The 19,236-nt window shown below is 46.5% G+C and overlaps 1 protein-coding gene across 1 annotated transcript in view; it reads right to left on the minus strand.

Moving 5' to 3' along the window:
• Window positions 1-19,236, minus strand: part of ITFG1 (integrin alpha FG-GAP repeat containing 1) — a 270,576-nt gene that overhangs the window by 174,541 nt on the left and 76,799 nt on the right. Inside the window, exons 7-8 of the mRNA XM_088458986.1 lie at window positions 12,134-12,195; window positions 5,553-5,637 (exon numbers count right to left, since the gene is read on the minus strand). Coding sequence (XP_088315112.1) covers window positions 5,553-5,637; window positions 12,134-12,195 — 147 coding nt within the window. The remainder of the gene's footprint in view (window positions 1-5,552; window positions 5,638-12,133; window positions 12,196-19,236) is intronic.

Genomic DNA, 19,236 nt, shown 5'->3' on the forward strand with positions numbered 1-19,236 from the left:
GAATGGTGTGTAGGCTGGATAAAGGTGGGGGGCTGCGTGGGGCAATAGTGGGAGGGGCTCGAGGGGGAAGGTGTGAAGGTTGCGGAAGGTGGGCGGTCATGTAGGGATCAGCTGGAGACATCTGAGGTGCATTTGGGGATCATGTGGGGAAGTATTGGAGTGCAAGTGGGAGCTGAGAACTCTTTGCTTTTTGTGTGTGGGCCTTAAGGCGTGTGGGACTTTTTAGGAGCTTACGGGGGTCTGAGTGCTTGTGAGGACATTTTGTGACATGTCGGAGCTAGTGAGGGGCATGTGTCGGCATTTAGAGGTGAGCGGTGTGGGGGTGCCAAGGTCACTGTGTTACTTTTTCATTTCTGAAATTAACACATGTACCCCTTAAAGTATATAATGCTACTCATCACTGGTTTAGCTGGTGGAAAATAAGAGTTATGATAGGCTTACCTTTGTTAACTCTTTTTCTTCGAGGTCCATAGGGTCCACAGGAACTACCTTGGAGTATAGTGGGGGGAGCGGATGGCCCCGGGCCTTCACTGCAGCAGCTTCCGGGGCCTCTCCAGCGCCGGAAGCAAGGGCTGCCGCGTGCAATTCCTCATACGCGAGGACTCGCCTTACTTGACCTCTCCGTGCGTCCGGGTTGCAGACCGGGCCCCCAGCATCGCCGCTAGCAAGCTCTGCCAGTGACCCGCTGAAATCAACAGAGACGCTATCGGCGTTGCGGCACAGGTCGACGGAGACGCCGTGCATGTGTCTGATTAAGATGCTTAGCACTGCTATCGCTATACAATAGAAATAAAAGAAAAAAGTAAAGCTTCGGGCTCCCTGAGCAGTCCCCCTCTTATAAAGGGGCGTCTGAGTCCTGCCGCACTAAACGAAAAACTGATTGCCTGTGGTTGGCGGCGGGGTATATGTGGAGGAGGACCAGGGCATTCTTGGAATTGAAAGCTTTTTGACTGTTTGGTGCCTGGATCACTCCAACCACATACCCCAAGGTAATTCCTGTGAACCCTATGGTACCTGAAGAAGAAAATAAGAGTTATCCTATGTCTCAATCAAAAGACTTGCAGACAGGACATTGGGAAAACCTCCCCCAAATGAATCACGAGATTGAATATTCTGCATACTTGCTGGTGTACTAACAGTAATTACGGGATATGCTCCATGCTATGGTGCTGTCACTGGTCCCTAGTGACTGGAAAGGCTGACTGGCCGTTCAGCCAACAAAATGGCTGCTTACACTGAAAATAGGAGTCGGGCCTAGAAGTGAAGCCAGCCCCCGCCAACACGTAGTCACAGACTTGTGAAAGTTTTAGGAGCAATTTGTGGTAAATATTCTGTGCTTAATAACAGCACCTGTGGACTTTATAAGTACTTTTAAGGTGCTTCCACGTCTGCAGTGAGGACGGAAAGAGGAGTGCAATGCATACTGATGTATATAATTGTGTGACTGCTATTAAGTACTCTGTGGGAATATATTCATATTTTACCATATAATTTGTCGGCTTAGCTGACATTTTAAAATGTCTTACAGTGTTATCACACTGATTACTTTGTGCATGAAACTTCCTTACTTGCGGCAGAGGCGGGTGATGTCTCCCCTCCAAACCCCCAGTAATGAACACGGTAAATGTCCGCCCTCTGGTTGTCAGCAGCATAGGGAGCGACTGCAGGCCTTGTCTATAGCGTATAATTAGTTCCCGGTGGTAACCGTGGACAGAATACACCTGCAGTTGCCTCCAAATATGACCAGCCATTTTGTGGTGTGAGAAGACAACACATAGCAGAAATATAGTATAATATGACCAGCCATTTTGTAGTGTGAGAAGACAACACATAGCAGAAATATAGTATAATATGACCAGCCATTTTGTTGTTGTGTGAAGACAGCACATAGTAGAAATATAGTATAATATGACCAGCCATTTTGTTGTTGCGTGAAGACAGCACATAGCAGAAATATAGTATAATATGACCAGCCATTTTGTAGAGTGAGAAGACAACACATAACAGAAATATAGTATAATATGACCAGCCATTTTGTGGTGTGAGAAGACAACACATAGCAGAAATATAGTATAATATGACCAGCCATTTTGTTGTTGCGTGAAGACAGCACATAGCAGAAATATAGTATAATATGACCAGCCATTTTGTTGTTGCGTGAAGACAGCACATAGCAGAAATATAGTATAATATGACCAGCCATTTTGTAGAGTGAGAAGACAACACATAACAGAAATATAGTATAATATGACCAGCCATTTTGTGGTGTGAGAAGACAACACATAGCAGAAATATAGTATAATATGACCAGCCATTTTGTTGTTGTGTGAAGACAGCACATAGCAGAAATATAGTATAATATGACCAGCCATTTTGTAGAGTGAGAAGACAACACATAACAGAAAAATAGTATAATATGACCAGCCATTTTGTGGTGTGAGAAGACAACACATAACAGAAATATAGTATAATATGACCAGCCATTTTGTTGTTGTGTGAAGACAACACATAACAGAAATATAGTATAATATGACCAGCCATTTTGTTGTTGTGTGAAGACAACAAATAGCAGAAATACAGTCTAATATGACCTCTTAAAGAGGCTTTCGGATAGAAAAACATGACCAGCATGGATAGACGCTACAACCACATGATAAACATATAATCTGAAACGCCGCCAAATTTTACAGGTCCGGGATTCCAAACCAATATGTGAGTGTTTTTCTCTTCTGAGCATTTCATTTAAAATTATGCTAAAGAGGAAGAAAAAAAAAGTGCCCTCTAGACCTGAGATTGGCAACTTGTGGAAATACAAGGCCTAGGATACGTTGCCAGCTTCTGAGACTTGTAGTTCTTCAGCTGTCAGACTTCTTTCACAGTAAGAAACAAACTGAAATCAGCGGAACGTTAATGATCTCAGGTAGTGCTGCAAAAGCGATTGTGGGTGGGGATTATCAGCTCTCCTTACTGCTACGTCATATATTAGCAGCAATTAACTAATGTAAAAATCAGAACACTGAAATGCAGTTTACTCTCAGCATGACTGACAACAGGATGTTACTGATAACAGAGAACAATAGCTTGAACTCAAATCCACAGGAAATGTAAATACAATGTAGAACATCTCAAGCTGTGTAAACGTAGGGGACCTTCTAGTCCTACGCATTGTATAAATGTATGTATGCGTAGCTATCTGGTTATGGTCAGCTCGGATAGCGGCACTCAGATTAATACCAGCATTCAGCGTTTCAGTACCTTACTGTACTTTCATCAGGGATATATGTGCAAGTTATACATAGTTTGTGAATGGCCCCTATACAAGTGTCCAATCAGGTGAGTAAACCATTTATGGGCAGCTATAACAGACAGGTTGGGTATGGGATGCCAGCGGTCAGAATCCCGGCACCAGCATCCGAAAGGGACAGGATGCCGGATGCCGACACCTGTCGGGAGGTATCTTAACCCTAACCCTCCCTCCCCTCCCCCCCTAGTGCCTAAACCTAACCCCCCCCCCATGCAGTCTAAACCGGACCCTCCTCCCCAGTGCCTAACCCTATCCCCACTACTTACTATCAGGATGCCAGCGACGGGATTCTGATTACATCCCATAACAGACATGTTGGCAAATATAAAGGGCACTAGAGTAGAACATAGACCGCTGGCTGTGGGTGGCAGACGGGCAGCACAACACCACTTCTTTTTTTTTGCAATGTGCCTGAATGTGAGGGGCACAGAGGCCTGGTGAAATTAGATTAGAAGGGCTGATACGCCAGACATTGATTTTCCCTCTTCCAGGTTACAGGGGGACTTGGTGGAGGACAACTTCATCATTTGCAGCAATAAAGCGAAAGGCTGTGCTTAATAACACACACAATCTATCACCGAGGCTGACCTTCGCTGTATCCTGCTCATACTTGTCAAGGTTCAGATTAAAACAAGAGAGAGCCGACATCCGCTCCGGAATTGTTTCTTAGAAGTCACTCGCTTTCATAACAACTTCAGGGCAGCAATATAGAAAATAAAATTCAATCTTTACAGCGGAAACTTTGAGCAGCGAAGCGAGAAAACCACTGAGGAGCGGCTGACGCTTTCACCCCGTTTAGGAACCCCAAGGATGTTTGCAAAGGTCCCCCAGATTCTTACACTCCCTTTACAGCACGCTTAACGAAGTTTCATCCAAATTTTTTAAAGTAAAGTTGAAAACTTAAGACAGGATTCAATGCTCCAACGCACATTATAGTTATATATAAATTAATCAATCAACCTCTGAAAGGAACAATTTGGTGCGGTATTAGGGGGCGTGTCCACATCTCAGTGGGTGGTCTAGCCCTTCTTTTAGGGAAAATGGTGTGAACACAGCTCCTGTTACCGTGGTGGTGGTGGTAGGGTAAGGAGGAAGAGGAGAGAGGGAGGTGGAGGTAAGGAACTGTGGTATGGAATTGCAGGGAAGGAGGGAAAGGATAGGGGGGATGTTACTGGGGGTGACTAGCTTTGGAAGAAAGGGGGTCATGGTGGAGGTGGGAAAGGGGAGAGGTGGGTACGTGTAAATGTGTATGCAAGAGTGGGGGACGAAGGCAGAGAATGTGGGCAGGTGGGGAAGAGTGGAAAAAGGGGTAGGGATGGTTGTGTGAGTGCTGCACCATCTATAGAAGTAATTAGTCCTGTTGGGGATGAGAACCGAAAATAGGGGTCGGGTGCGCTCTCTTGTAGCTGTTGCTCCAGAATGGTCGGGGGACTTGGACCCTCCGAGAAGCACCATCGAACGAGCTGCATCCCAGAACCTTGTGGTCCCGTGGGGTTCAGCAACTCAATGGTGAAGTCCAGACGCAGACTGACACACCGCGACCCAGCGGCAACACTGCGTGTCCGAGCATGGACAAAGATAAACCACCTCAAGAGAGGTGTTGGGCCATCGCCCACACAAGTGGCAATCCTACCGGTAGGTATAAACGGTCATCCACACCGTGCGGGATGCCGCCAACACCAGAACTTTACCAAGATATACTGACATGGCATCAAACCCAGACTGCTGACTGTTGACCATAAGTCCAGCAGGAGAGACGTGCTGGTCCAGAACCGCACGGCAAGGAGCCCCCTAAAAGGGTCCACCAACCTTCCCCCTTGAGTCAGTCGCACAACCTCTCGCCACACTATTCCCACACCCCTCCAAGTCCTGACCCCTCTCCCCCCCCCCATCTCAGGACATACCCATCCACCCCGCCTCCCCCCAACCCTCCCGACCATCTACTCAACAAATGGTTTGGCCTCCCATTCTGGTGTCTGTTTTTCTTTTAACACACTGCATTAGTCACCACACACTACACAATACCCCACAGAACACCTACAAGAGAGCGCACCCGACCCCTCTTTTTAGCCCTTCTTTTAAGGTGTATGATTATGCAGTGCACACTCAGACCTGCAAGTCATACTCGGAAAGACACAGTCAAACAATCCCGTTCTTACAATTCTGATTTCCAACATGAAGTCGCAGCCCCCAAGATCAACAACAATTTGCACAATATTCCGCATGATTAATTTCAAAGTTCACTTACCAAAATCCGCGAAGACGGACTGCCCGATGATCTTAACGTCTTTGGGTTTTGTGGCGATGGAAGTAACAGCTGAGAAATTGCCGCCCTTTAACAACAGAAAAAAGACAACTAGATTAGGCGTTGAAGATAATAAAGTCTCGGATGTCACACCTAGGGCCGGATTTTGAGTCACACGATGTACCGATAATCATGGTGTTGAGCTATTGTATGATACTGCGTGAAAATTCCTAAAAGCTTGTACAGCGCAGTGTGTACGCGTGGAGGCGCAGTCGTGATCGACACACGCAAACTCAGAAATGTACTGGAAATGTGCTGGGCGCTGACTGGGAGGAGGCTGATCAGCCTTATGAAGATGGACCATGTTATGGGCGTGGTTGCGGACTCAGACGCTCAATCGCTCACATACTGTGACGGAGACTCTGCACCTCACTTGGGAGGCCGGTGAAAGTTTCCAGGGTGCGAGTGATAGTTGCAACTAAAGTCGCACCAAGCGTTATCTCAGAGTCTAAAGACACGTCCCAGTCCTTGTACAGTCAGACGCACGGCTGTACACCGGGGGAAGGGCTTATACTAGCATTAGCACAAAATCGCAGATGTCACGACGGCAAGCGACGCTTAATCAGCCCTTAGAGAGAAAAAGCCAGGAGCGCGCCAAGCTGAACGCTGCACAGCAAAGAGCTAAACTACGTCTATTCTATGTATCACCCCCTTATCTAATTAACGTTTTTATTTTTTAACATTCTTTTTCAGCCAATGCAATAGTGAGTGTTTTGGGGGGGGGGGGGGGCGAAACAATCCATCCTCTTTAATCATTTCCAAAATGAGGCCCTTGGAGAAATTAATTGGAAGAACACAATATATTTGATGGGTTTTCCAGAGACTGATGTTTCTCCGGTCAGTGACAGATACCGTACCTGGGGTCCGCATCTGCTGAATAATTGGCATCATGAGAGGTCTACTTCCTTCCAGCCCCAAATACATTCTTACTTAGGAAAATTAATCAGATCAAATAAAACAGAGTGGGTCAGTTTCTTTTACAGAGTTCTGGGCTCGTTTTATTATTATTATTCCTTATTGTAATGAATGGGGACCCCGGTCACTACCCCTCTGCTCTCACCATCTCTGCTGGCTCAGAGCTCTCTGTATGCAGTTGGCCTGCCCCAGTGTGCATGGCAACCGACGAATGTAGTAAGCGTTCGACAAAGCACCCCGGTGATATCCACTTACCGAGACGTGGTTCTAAATGAAATCGAGCCACACGTGGGGCAGAAATGCAGGGGAGCCATCCAGTAATTATAGGCACAGAAATCTGTTTAGTCATTTGCTGGCTCTTGCTGTGCGGCTAGTTCTGTTGGACGCTGTTATTTTATGGATAAGGCAGGAGACTATAGGAAACAGGCTGTTACATGCATATAAATGTTAGGTTATACCAGGGCTTCCCAGCGTATGGGATAAATACACGGGGGGGGGGGGGGGGGGGTCTCGGACACAATCAAGGTGTGCTTCAATTATCTACAGAATGCGTGTGTGTAGGCTAGGTCTTTAACGTGCGGCCATCCAGCTGTTGTGGAACTACAAAATTTAGCCTGCCCTGCCACAGTATTATCTTGCCGTAATAGCAAAACTGTCGTTGGGCATGCTGGGATGTGCAGTTCCACAGCAGCTGGAGAAGGCCACATGAGGAATACCCTTAGTGTAGCGCTTTTCCAGGAAATCAGTTCTGGTCAGGGGACGTTTGGCACATCTTGTTAGTACTGGGAACGTTAGCCTGTGTAAAGTGCCGGCTGCTGTGTTATTACAGATCCGCGAGTCTCTTACATTAGTTAAATGTACCGGATCGGTTCGAATCCAGACGCTGGAAGACCGGGCAGTGAAGATCCCGACAGGTAAGTATTTTTTTTATATTAACTGACCTAACCCCCCCTTTCCCACAGCCTAAAGCCAAGTCTCCCGGGGGAGGGGGGGTGCCTAACCCCCCCTTCCACTAGCCTAACCCTAAGTCCCCTCCGGGAGCCCCTAACCTAACCCTCCCGTGGCTGTCCGCACCCGCCGCCCGGTTTACCTTCGATCGGTATGCCGGGCGTCAGGCTCCCGGCGTAGGTGAATTGACAGGTGTCGGGATTTCGACGCCTGTCATTAGACACCTGCCGGGATTAGACAGTCGGGAACCAGCGGTCAGCATTTCGACCGTCGGCTTCCTGACTGCATCCCAAATGTACTGCTCCTACTCATTACTGGGATAAAGAAAGCGGTGTGACCCAATGTAGGTGAGAGGGCTACAGTAACAGCCATTGAAGTGAATCGGGTTGTCTATCATGGATACAGACTGCCAGACCTCATTTACCGTTCTGTGCGAGGGGCGTTTGGCGTGCAATGAAGTCACCGCACAGACATTAAATCCCCCTCCGGTACATGTACAGCACAGGAGGATTATGGGTAATGCCACAAGCAACACTGATAGATCTATTTAATACAGTAGTTTAAAAGGCAGAAACTTGTTATAAGCTACAGCAACCAAATAGAGAAGGTCGATCTCTACAGGCTCCTAAACAGCTTAAGTTTATCACCAGTTTTACACACAGTAGACACTTATATCCCATGAGGAAAAAAAAAAATGTCCATTTTTAAATCACTGTGGGAGGCTATAAAGGAGAATCTTGGTATTTAAATAACTGGTAATAATTACAAATTTTCTTTGGTTTGTTTCTTTAGGCTTCTATTAAAGATGTAAAAATCTGCACAGTGTCATGTGACTACCGCCGTCACATGATGTAGTTTTGTAACATCCCTCAGAGCCATGTCTGCACTCTATAATCCTCCCAGCCCTGCTCCCATCACATGCTGACAGTAGTAACCCTGTGTGTGGATGACTGGCAGCCATACTTCTCTACCCTCCAGAGAGGTTTTTGAATGAGAATGATATGCAGCGTGACAACTATGAAAAATGACTATTACATGCATGTTTAGTAAGTAATTAGCTTGCTGTAAACAGAATCGCTATTTTTAATGGGATAGCTATTTTTAATAATATATATATTCACAACAATATACTGCATCCCTCGCTCTCCGTGATATATATATAGCTTGTAGTTTGGCACTCGCAATAAAGCAATGGAGTTGAGAGGGTGCCTTGCTTTTGTTAGTATATAAACCAGGTATTTCTTTTAGGAGCAAAGCAAGGCCCTTGGAGAAAGATTAGGGGGCACGCCCTTGGTAGAAAATCAACATGTATTAAAGCAATAACATAATACACGAAATGTGTTGACGTTTCAAGGTCTTGGCGGACCTAGTCATCAGGACCAGTGTACAATAATTGAACAGTGTAAAGGTACGTATACATTGGGCGATTAAAGTGGACAACTGAACGATAACGATATCGTTCAGTCATCCACTTTATCGTCCATTTTTAACACAAACGATGAACGATAACAACGACGCGCATTCCCATGGGTCGTTGGTCATTATTGTTCATTGGGTTAACATGCAGGCCAACCTAACGATGTCGTCAGGTTGCTGCATGTTATGGAATGGGGGAGAGAGCCCGGCGCTGAACGATATCGTTCATGATATCGTTCAGCGGGTGTGCTCAATGTCATGAACGACACTGAGCTCATCCTGCCGGGGACACACTACACGATATCGCTCAGGGAGCATATGGTCTAGTGTGTACGATAATATATATATGTCATACTTAATTGCGCTTGCATTATTCAAAGTCACCATGGTGATGGGTTATACACTCTTGTTTTAGACCCTGTGTGCATCCCCCAGAGAGCGTGTGACGTCAACGCGCAGGCCCACCGGAAGTGGGGGGATGTCCGCCCGACGGATGTTTGCACATCGCTGTTTGTCTATTTAAGATAAGAATGTTGTATTGCTTACTATGCCTTGACGAAAGATGGAATAAACATCTGAAACGTTGCTTGCCTATTCTGCCGGTTTGATGTAGTGGTTTGCTGCTCGGCCAGGTCTTCAGGAATTGCACCCCGTTCTTTGCATTGCTTATATCAGGGGTGGGGAACCTCTTTCCGGCTGAGGGCCGTTTTGAGACTTATAACACTATAACGCCCCCTCCTGAGGGGGCGTGTGTGTGTGTGTGTGTGTGTGTGTGTGTGTGTGTGTGTGTATGTGTATGTAAATACACACATACATACACACACACTATACCTTTATAGGTTGATTTAACATTAACCAACAACAAACAATGCACAACGCAATGGAGAGAGCTGTTGATCTTATGGCAATGACAAAGTTAGGCTGTAATAAAATAGTTGTCGCACTTTCCAAATTTCTGTTGTCAGAATGACAAACTGGCTCCGCATCCACGTCCCAGCCGCCTTCAGCGTCTCTATTCTACGTTCATAAACTTCATTTCAACTGATCAATTCTCAGCGACGTCCGTAAGATCTCTCGTAGGGCTGTCTGGCAAGACAAATGCTGCAGTGATGTGCGATTAAGCTGTCTAGCAGCCACAAAAGGGTTATATAATCAGGCTCACTCCAGTTTTACACAACTCGATGTGTTTCTTGTTACCTAGCCCTGATTAACGTCCACGCAATCAGCAGAACTCGCCGCAGGGAAACATGTTTCCGAGGGGCTATGATTTGTTTGGAAGATGGAGTGGGTCTTATAAAAAAAAAACCAAAAAAATCTAAAAATACAGGGGCGCGTTTATAAAAAAAAAAAACGAGAGAAATATCCGAGGACTCCAGGCTGGGAGGAGGAATAGTCCTGTAGAAATGCTTCATCTTCATATAACAGCATGCTGGCAAGTGGAGAGGCAGCACTCCCTCCAACAGCTGACTGCACAGCGGGGCCCCTGTTAACATGAACATTAGGGCAGACTAATTGCTGTATTTGTCAGTCACAGAAACCTACACAAGAAGAATTGATGTTGTCAATTTACCGTTTCTTCCTGATGTCCCCAGTCGAGGACTAAATGGGTCTAAAAAGACTTCTCTAATAGCACGGTGCAATTATTACAAATCCGATCGTCGCATTACATTTCTTCATCTTGCACGGAAGTGATCAAAGCTCATATATGATCGGTTGCTATGGGTTATATCCCATACTAAAATGTACCATGTTTGTAAACCCCCAATTTAACCGGATGGGCCCGAAAATGTGATGCAGAACTTGCAGCAACTTTTTAAAATGAATGGACATTAATATATACTTTAAAAGACAAAAAGTAAAAAAAAACAAAAACCTGTGTTTTACTGTACTAAATAATATAGGTTACCTAAAATGGGATCGGTATGAAATACCTGGGGATCGGTATGACAGCTCTAAAGGTAAGTATTAACTAACCTTACAAGCCCCCCCCCAAAAAAACATCCTTTAGGGGTGCCTAACCCTAACCTCCCTCCCTAGTGCCTAAACATAACGCCCACTTCCACCCAGCCTAAACCTTAAGGTGCGTGTACACACTACACGATATGCTCCCTGAGCGATATCGTGTAGTGTGTCCCCGGCAGGCTGTGCTCAATATCGTTCATGACATTGAGCACACCCGCTGAACGATATCATTAACAATATCGTTCAGCGCCGGGCTCTCTCCCCCATTCCCCAACATGCAGCAACCTGACAGATTGTGCTGCATGTTCAGGCGATGGACAAACTCGGAAACGACCAGCGGGAGTGCGCATCGCTGGTCGTTTCCGACATAAAAGTGCACGATTTGTGCATGATTACTGAGCGATTGCACGATTACGATGTCGTAATATCGCCCAGTGTGTACTCTCCATAAGTCTCCCGGGGGGGGGGTGCCTAAGCCTAACCCCCCCTTCCCCTAGCCTAAAGCTAACCCTCGCGGGGGGGGTGCCTAACCCTATAACCCTAAGTCCCCCCGGGAGCCCTAAAACCTAACCCACCCCCCCTGCGGGTGTCTGCTCCAGGCGCCCGGCCCACCTTCGCTCAGTATGCCGGGCGTCGGGCTCCCGGCGCAGGTCTAATGACAGGCATCAGGATTTCGACGTCTCTTGCCGGGTTTTGATAGTCGGGAAGCTGGCGGTCGGAATTTCGACCGTCGGCTTCCTGACTGCATCCCACCTGAAATAGCCGTGCGTCTGTACTACAATAACATAACAGGAGTCATCCGATCAGGCTGCGCTGGGAAGAGGGAGAGAGAACAAAGCTTCTCATTCCTAAGCAAATCTCAGGAGGGGAGAATCAGGGCCAAGATTAACACGGGGGCAAAGGGGACTACAGCCCCCAGGCCTCCACATAAAAATCGGCCCACCATCATAACAGCATGATGAGCAGGCATCCAGCTGGCCACACGGTAGGCCATAAATTCTAGGATGAGAAAATACTCCAGTGCGCTTTATATTTTGTTACAGTTGCAATAAAAAATAAAGTTGGTTTTAGTTACAAACTTCATACATGGATTTATTGCTGAGCGTTAGTGTAACATCGAACTCCTAGGTCTTGCTGAACATTCTAGGAACTTTTATGTGACTCGGTGGTAATGTTTCTATCTAATCCCCAGGTTTTGTATCCACTGTGCATTGAGTCTAATGGGTGGGATGAAATATAAACCGATGTCAATGTTACTGTTACAGAAACGGTCTCTATCTTACCTGGTTCTCCCAGGTCTCAAACTGAACGTCCTTGTTATCTTCCACAGTGGTAAGGAACAGATCTAGGCCGGAAAGAAAAGGTTTACGGAAATGAATCATTCAGAAAACATAAAACACGTTATTAGTTATGATCGCGGCATTGTGTGCGAATTCATTTGTAAACAGCGGCACCCAACGGTCTCAGGGGTACAGTATACTTCTAGCGGATAGGTAGGCACCCTGTGTCTCTCCAGCAGGGGGCTGCTTCTGGGACTTGTAATTCCATACTGGCAAGAGAGAAACAGCTAGCCGAAAACAACAGAATAAAGCCAATTATTCCCCAGGAGCCAGTGGTGAACCTGCCATAGGTCCAGCAAAGGGTGAACTGTCCTGTCGTATCGCCAAGATTAGACATACATGGGCTTTGCTGCCAGCTGCTGTACTACAACTGCCATTATCCCTCCTGCCAGGGATACAGCAGCCATAATGTGCCACTGATAATAATGGCACCCTCCGTCCAGGCAATCGGTTGGACCAGCGGCCTTACATCGTGCTGTCACATTTCATCCTTTCCTTGCATGTAGGCACAGGAGAGACTCCTAATGACATTGTACATAGCAGTCTCTGTAGAACTCCCATCAGAGATCACTGAGCAGGAACAGATGGGTTCAGAGAGTAATGATCAATATCGATAAAAGCAATCCTCTAATAGAATAATCTGTGTCATTACAAGGATATGCAGCTAGTGACACTGGATTTATTACGTAATGTAGAACGTTGCGGCCAGACGTTATAGTGAACAATATGCAGCAGGATAGCCATTTACTATAGCACCCCCATTACAGTTTATACACCGTCTACATGCAATGGAGGCAGTCGCTTGTAGGCTGATCCAATATTCACCCTATCCCTTCGCTAGGAGTCAGACAGACGTGTCACTAGTGAACGGCATTCTCAATGATGCTTCTCCCGACAACACCATGGCTGCGCCCCCTGACAGTGACAGGTGCCCTTTAACTCCCGAGTGACAGCGGGAACAAAGCAGCTCTCTGGAGGTGGGGGGTAATGGCCATGTAACTTGGGTGGTATGCCAACGCAATGCTGAGGGTGTGTCCATCCCCCGTAAGAGTGCATAGCATGCCAGTCGTCAGGAACAAAGACCTAACTGTGAAATGAAGTAACTGGGATGATATTGCAATTTTTTTTTTTTTAGCAGCAATCATACGGCAGGTACATTATACCAAAATCTAGCAAAGTGGAAGAAACCCACCAAAAACTGAAGTTTGAAGAAGTTCACAAATATATATGGTTTGGGTACTGGATGCCAGGTGCACGGGATCCCAACAGGGTTAGTATACCGACATCTGTCGATAAAGTAACCCTATCCTTACCCCTCCCCCTAAACCTAACCCTCCCTCCCCGCTGCCTAAACCTAACCCCCCCTTACCAGCAGCCTACACCTAACCTTCCCCTACTCGCAGCCTAAACCTAACCCCCCCCTCACCCCCGATGCCTATCCCTAAGCCGCCCCCTAGTGCCTAACTCCCCCTTCCCCCTAACCCCACTTCTTATCTGTGGGATGCTGCCTCTGGGAATCTGACTGGTGTCGGCATCCTGACAGCCAGGATTTAAACTACATCCCATTTATGTATATATATATATATATACACATACATAAGTGATAGAAGCACTGGTAAAGTGGTCAGTGGCAGGTACGTTTGTCCTAGGGTTTTGGCCTGTGTGTTCTAAAAAAAACCCAGGAGAAGTCTGTTTTGTAAGCAGACCAGAGTATCAGCTTTTGTAAAAGCTAGTTTGGGTCCTGGGGGTGTGGATGTGAGGAGAGGGAGGGCTCCATCCCCAGGCCACTCCAGGTTTTGGGCCTTTCAGCCTGGTAGCAGGCTCATTAGGGCTTACAGCTGGAACTGGCTGATATAAGTTGTGTTCAGTTGTAGCACACCTGGGGAAGTAGGCATGCAGGCTAGCATGTCCAGAGACACTGTTATGACAACCCTGCAAGTACTGTGCACGTGCTGTTGTTGAGGGAGTAGAATATATGTGGGATCAGCCTTAATACAGACTGTACACCTGACCCCCTAACAGGACGGTCTGAGTGACTACAGGCATATCTAGTTTATACCACTATATTTTAAAGGGCTGCGGCGAGTTTAGTTACTCTCTGAAGCAGGGGGCGGTAACTGTAGATGACACGGGCCAGCTGATCTTTGTCACTGCGCTCAATACATCATTATGAACGTTTCGCTTAACACAAGGAGAAGTTAACCGAGCTACCTGCTGACATTTGCAAATGTCAAATCGCCGGCGCAACTTTACGCTAGAACCAGCAACTAACGGACGAGAGCTCCCGCGAGTTACACACGTGTCAGGATCATCATCGCTATTAATCAAACCATTCCACTTTAAAGGGCTCGCTGATAAAGGAAGGTTTTGTTTAAAACATCAGTGGAATGGAAAGCCTAATTAAAACAGGAACTAAATTAATTACAACAAGGTGCAGTCGAACAATAAAAGCCATTCCAAGAGATGCTTTTACCATTACATTAACATAATGACAACATAATAGCAATTTTACTTAACATACATAATGTAAATGAAAGTTTTTATAAAAAATATAACTGGCTCGATTTGAATTTTAATACCACTTAATCCTCTGGAATGTTAAATAGAAGGAAGCGAAGAACAGGTTTTAAGTAAATGGTTTTCAGACACTTCATAAAGCAGAATATTAATGGGAAGTTAAAGCGGAGGCCTGCCGTAAGGCTCCGTACAAACACGTTTCTTGACGACAGCAACCGCATTCCTTTAATGTTTCAAGATTACAGGCGCTTTGCACCTTCTAATAAATTTAATGTACCTACTTCTATGTAGTCTCCATCGACTTTTCCTAAACATAGTATTTTTTCTCACTTCTTTCTGTTCTTTGCAGCAAAGCTTTATCATCAGCCAGAATTTTGTTTAGATGGTCCTGGGATATAAAGCTGCTTTAAAAGTACAAATGTGCACAAGAGAGAGAGTTCATTCCGTTGTTATGGCCCAGACAATAGAAGTAACGGTGCAGGATGATATAAATACATGGCTGAGAGCATCTGAGGCACCAAGAAAAAAATTATATTTAGCAACGGTTGCAGAAAAGAATGTTATATTCAAAATAATAAAATACCACTAAAAAGGCAAATAAAACAAAAACATATCCCATTTATGTTTATAAAGAAACCAGCCAAGAACCCATGTATGTCACGTCTCAACACAGCAGCTGAATACAATAATAATAAAACTTTCTCTGATGAAATTTTGGAAAAAGTGTTATTTTCTAGACAAAAAAAAAAATAAAGCATAGACACCTGACGTTTTCCAAGCGAGTACACAAACTGGGAATGGTGAAAGATTTAGCAGATAAGCAGGGTCTGTAGCAGATATTCTGGCGCTATTAAGGCTCTACTTATACATCAGGTCACACCTGACATCAAACAACCGCAAAAGGTGTATTTGGTAGATATATATATATATATTTATTAATATATTAATATATATTTTACAGCGTCCAATGGAAATCTTGTCAAAGATAAAATCTTTGTCCGAACATATAACTAGCGGCAGACCCGGCATTGCCCGGGTTGAAGAATGGACCTTGAAGTACATCTGCAGCCTTCGTGGTTTTCCTTACACTGGAGACCATGGCATATAAAAATGTGCTTGGCGGAAATAAGTAACTGTCAGTGCAGGTGCAGTGTGACAGTTGGAGGAAATTAGTAGCTGTCAGTGCAAGTGCAGTGTGACAGTTTCAAGGAAATGAGTAACTGCCAGTGCAGGTGTTGTGGGACAGTTGGAGGAAATTAGTAGCTGTCAGCGCAAGTGCAGTGTGATAGAGGAAATGAGTAACTGCCAGTGCAGGTGCAGTGTGACATTTGGAGGAAATGAGTAACTGCCAGTGCAGGTGTTGTGGGATATTTGGAGGAAATGAGTAACTGCCAGTGCAGGTGTTGTGGGACAGTTGGAGGAAATTAGTAGCTGTCAGCGCAAGTGCAGTGTGATAGAGGAAATGAGTAACTGCCAGTGCAGGTGTTGTGGGACATTTGGAGGAAATGAGTAACTGCCAGTGCAGGTGTTGTGGGACAGTTGGAGGAAATGTGTAGCTGTCAGTGCAGGTGTTGTGGGACAGTTAGAGGAAATGTGTAGCTGTCAGTGCAGGTGCAGTTGGACAGTTGGAGGAAATGAGTAACTGCCAGTGCAGGTGTTGTGGGACAGTTGGAGGAAATGAGTAACTGCCAGTGCAGGTGTTGTGGGACATTTGGAGGAAATGAGTAACTGCCAGTGCAGGTGTTGTGGGACATTTGGAGGAAATGTGTAGCTGTCAGTGCAGGTGCAGTTGGACAGTTGGAGGAAATGAGTAACTGCCAGTATTGGTGCCTGTGTGACAATTGATCCTCCGACTCTCCGTTGGAGCTCTGCCTTCCCCCAGCTGGTACATATCAGCCTGTGCCTTCAAGATCAGGGCAGTTATAGGCACTGGAAGACATCCTGAGCGAACTTGCTTAAACAAAAATTTCAAATCAGAGACTCCACAACTTACTTGGTGGGCACCATGGCTCTGACCAACTTCAAACACAGCCAAAAACCTAATTCCCGTTCAAACGACACCACCATGCCAAATTTGGTAAAGCTAGGTACAATACTCTGACCGCGCACAAAGGACAAACAGACACACACACACACACTAGTTTGAAATGAACAGATATTGGGAATTATTTCAGGAACCTGACAACTATATAAATGATAAATACAGGTAAAAGATTCACATGATCATAACTGATGTAATAGGTCAGTATTAGGACATATTGCACTTTATTGATTATGCGTTAAATACATTCCTTTATGAATCGCCATAGAAAAGAACGCAATCCTCACAGATGACCCCAGCTGTCTACAGATAAAGGGCAGCTGTTTGTTGATGGATGTCACACTCAGTAAGACACTACTGGTCTTGAATAGAGTGGAGACACATCATTACAGTACATGACACATGGAGCAGAATTGCTGATGGCTAGAGTTTTCTATGCGGTGTAGAATAGCTTACGTCTGCAAGAACGTGCTCTGGAGATTCGGACACTTGGATGTGATAACTGATATATGGTCGCTGTTTGGCTACAGCGTTAGACAGAGAATGATCTACCCAGGATTGGAATGATCTACCCAGGCCAGTCTGGTATACAGCAGCCATTACACACATCTGAGGCTCCTCCCACTTTATGAGGACAGTGGTCCTGAATCAGGGCCATCCTTCATTTTTAGAGCGGCCTCCTGGCCGCTCGTATAGCTGTGGGTGACCACCCACAGCTATAGCGAGTGGCCAGGAAGATGGTCGCGATGGTCAGGACCATCGCGCTTGCGACGAGACGCTTGTGGTAGGGTCTCGTTGCCGCAAGCCCTGGAGTGCTTTCGGCTCTATCAGAGCCGAGAGCACTCCCACTGACATGACTTGTGATGTCAGTGGGGCCGGCCCCAGACGGTAGGCGTTCCCATGGGAACGCCTCCATCTGGGCAGCCACGCCCTGGCACGCCCACCAAAGGGTGCGTGCTGTCACTCACCGTCGACAGCACGCCCCCTTTGTAGCGAGACCCGGAGCGACGGCTTGCCTCCGTCGTGCGCATGCGCACTGGGCCAACATCGACCCGCTGAATTAGGCCCAGTGTCCAATGGGATTTGCTACTAGCCTTATAGAGAAGGCGAATGCTGTGACATCACTGGCCCCGCCTCTGCGCATGAATCCATCCAATAAACTGTGCATTTTTGCAAAGCAAGTATGGCTAGCTGTCAGTCACTGTCTGCTCTGCTAGAGAAGCCCCTCCTTCCTAACATGGCGGCCTGCTGAAGGGGATTGAAAGACAGCATGATGGGTGTAGCTACACTCCAGTTATTGCATGGGTATTATTCCGCTCAGTAATACAAAGACTTTTGCTCTATGGCCCTGATTCAGAGCCGGACGCTCTGACCAGAGCGTTCGCTCTGAATCAGGGCCCACCTCCATTGAAATGGAGCGTCCTCCTGGACGCTCGTATAGCTGTGGGTCACCACCCACAGCATATACGAGCGTCCAACAAGATGGTCGCGATGGTCTTGACCATCGCGACCATCGGACTTGCGAGTGAAACCCTGCGGTCGGGTTTCTCAACCGCAAGGCCAGGAGTGATTTTGGCTCTATCAGAACCAAAATCACTCCCACTGACATCACTAGTGATGTCAGTGGGGCCGGCTTCAGACGGTAGGCGTTCCCATGGGAACGCCTCCGTCTGGCAGGCACACCCCCGGCACGCCCACCAAAGGGGGCGTGTTGTCAATCAACATCGACAGCACGCCCCCTTTGGTGCGAGACCCGGAGCGATGGAAAGTCCTTCGCTCGCCGGGTCTCGCGCATGCGCACGATGGAGTTCCCTCCGTCGTGCGCATGCGCAGTGGGGACCATCGACCCACTTGCGAGCGTACTGCCGCTCGCGAGTGGGTCTGAATGACCCCCTATATTCATTTTAAACAGTAACTTTACTTCCCCTTTGAGCAATGGGAAATAGCTAAGGAACGGTAACTTTTTCCATATAGTAAAAGCACAGAAAAACAATACCATTAACAAGTAATAAAAACCCCATGTAATGAAATGTCTGGCTGCCTAAGACAATGGGAATACGCTATTCACTCTCCAGCGCTCCTGTCTATCTTCGACTACAGCAAGAGCAGGCGAAGGGATTGGGCGGACGGCGGGGAAGTTATTAGAGAGGATACTTGCCCCGGTCATTCCAATTTCATAAAGAAATATTCTCCGAGATTGCAGAGTCAACGCGCTCAGTCTGGGAACCGGGGCGTGAAGGGACGAATGCGTTTTTCCCACTGCGCAGAGTCTCTTACAGGGAAAGGCACAAGGTCAGAACTGTACAAGTGAGATTATTTTCGGGCAGAATTCCTCAGCCGCCTCGTAAACAAATTTATGCCGCAAAGAGCGACGACACAAACGGCAGATTCGCCCCGTCCATCGTCTCTAGGAAGGGGGGGGGGGATACAGACTAGGCAGAGAACCGTGCGTTTTGTGGGATATTCATGCAGCAAAGGTTCTAATAAA

Source organism: Taudactylus pleione, unplaced genomic scaffold, assembly GCF_031769625.1.
Source record: "Taudactylus pleione unplaced genomic scaffold, aTauple2 ptg000885l, whole genome shotgun sequence".
In the NCBI taxonomy this organism is placed as follows: domain Eukaryota; kingdom Metazoa; phylum Chordata; class Amphibia; order Anura; family Myobatrachidae; genus Taudactylus; species Taudactylus pleione.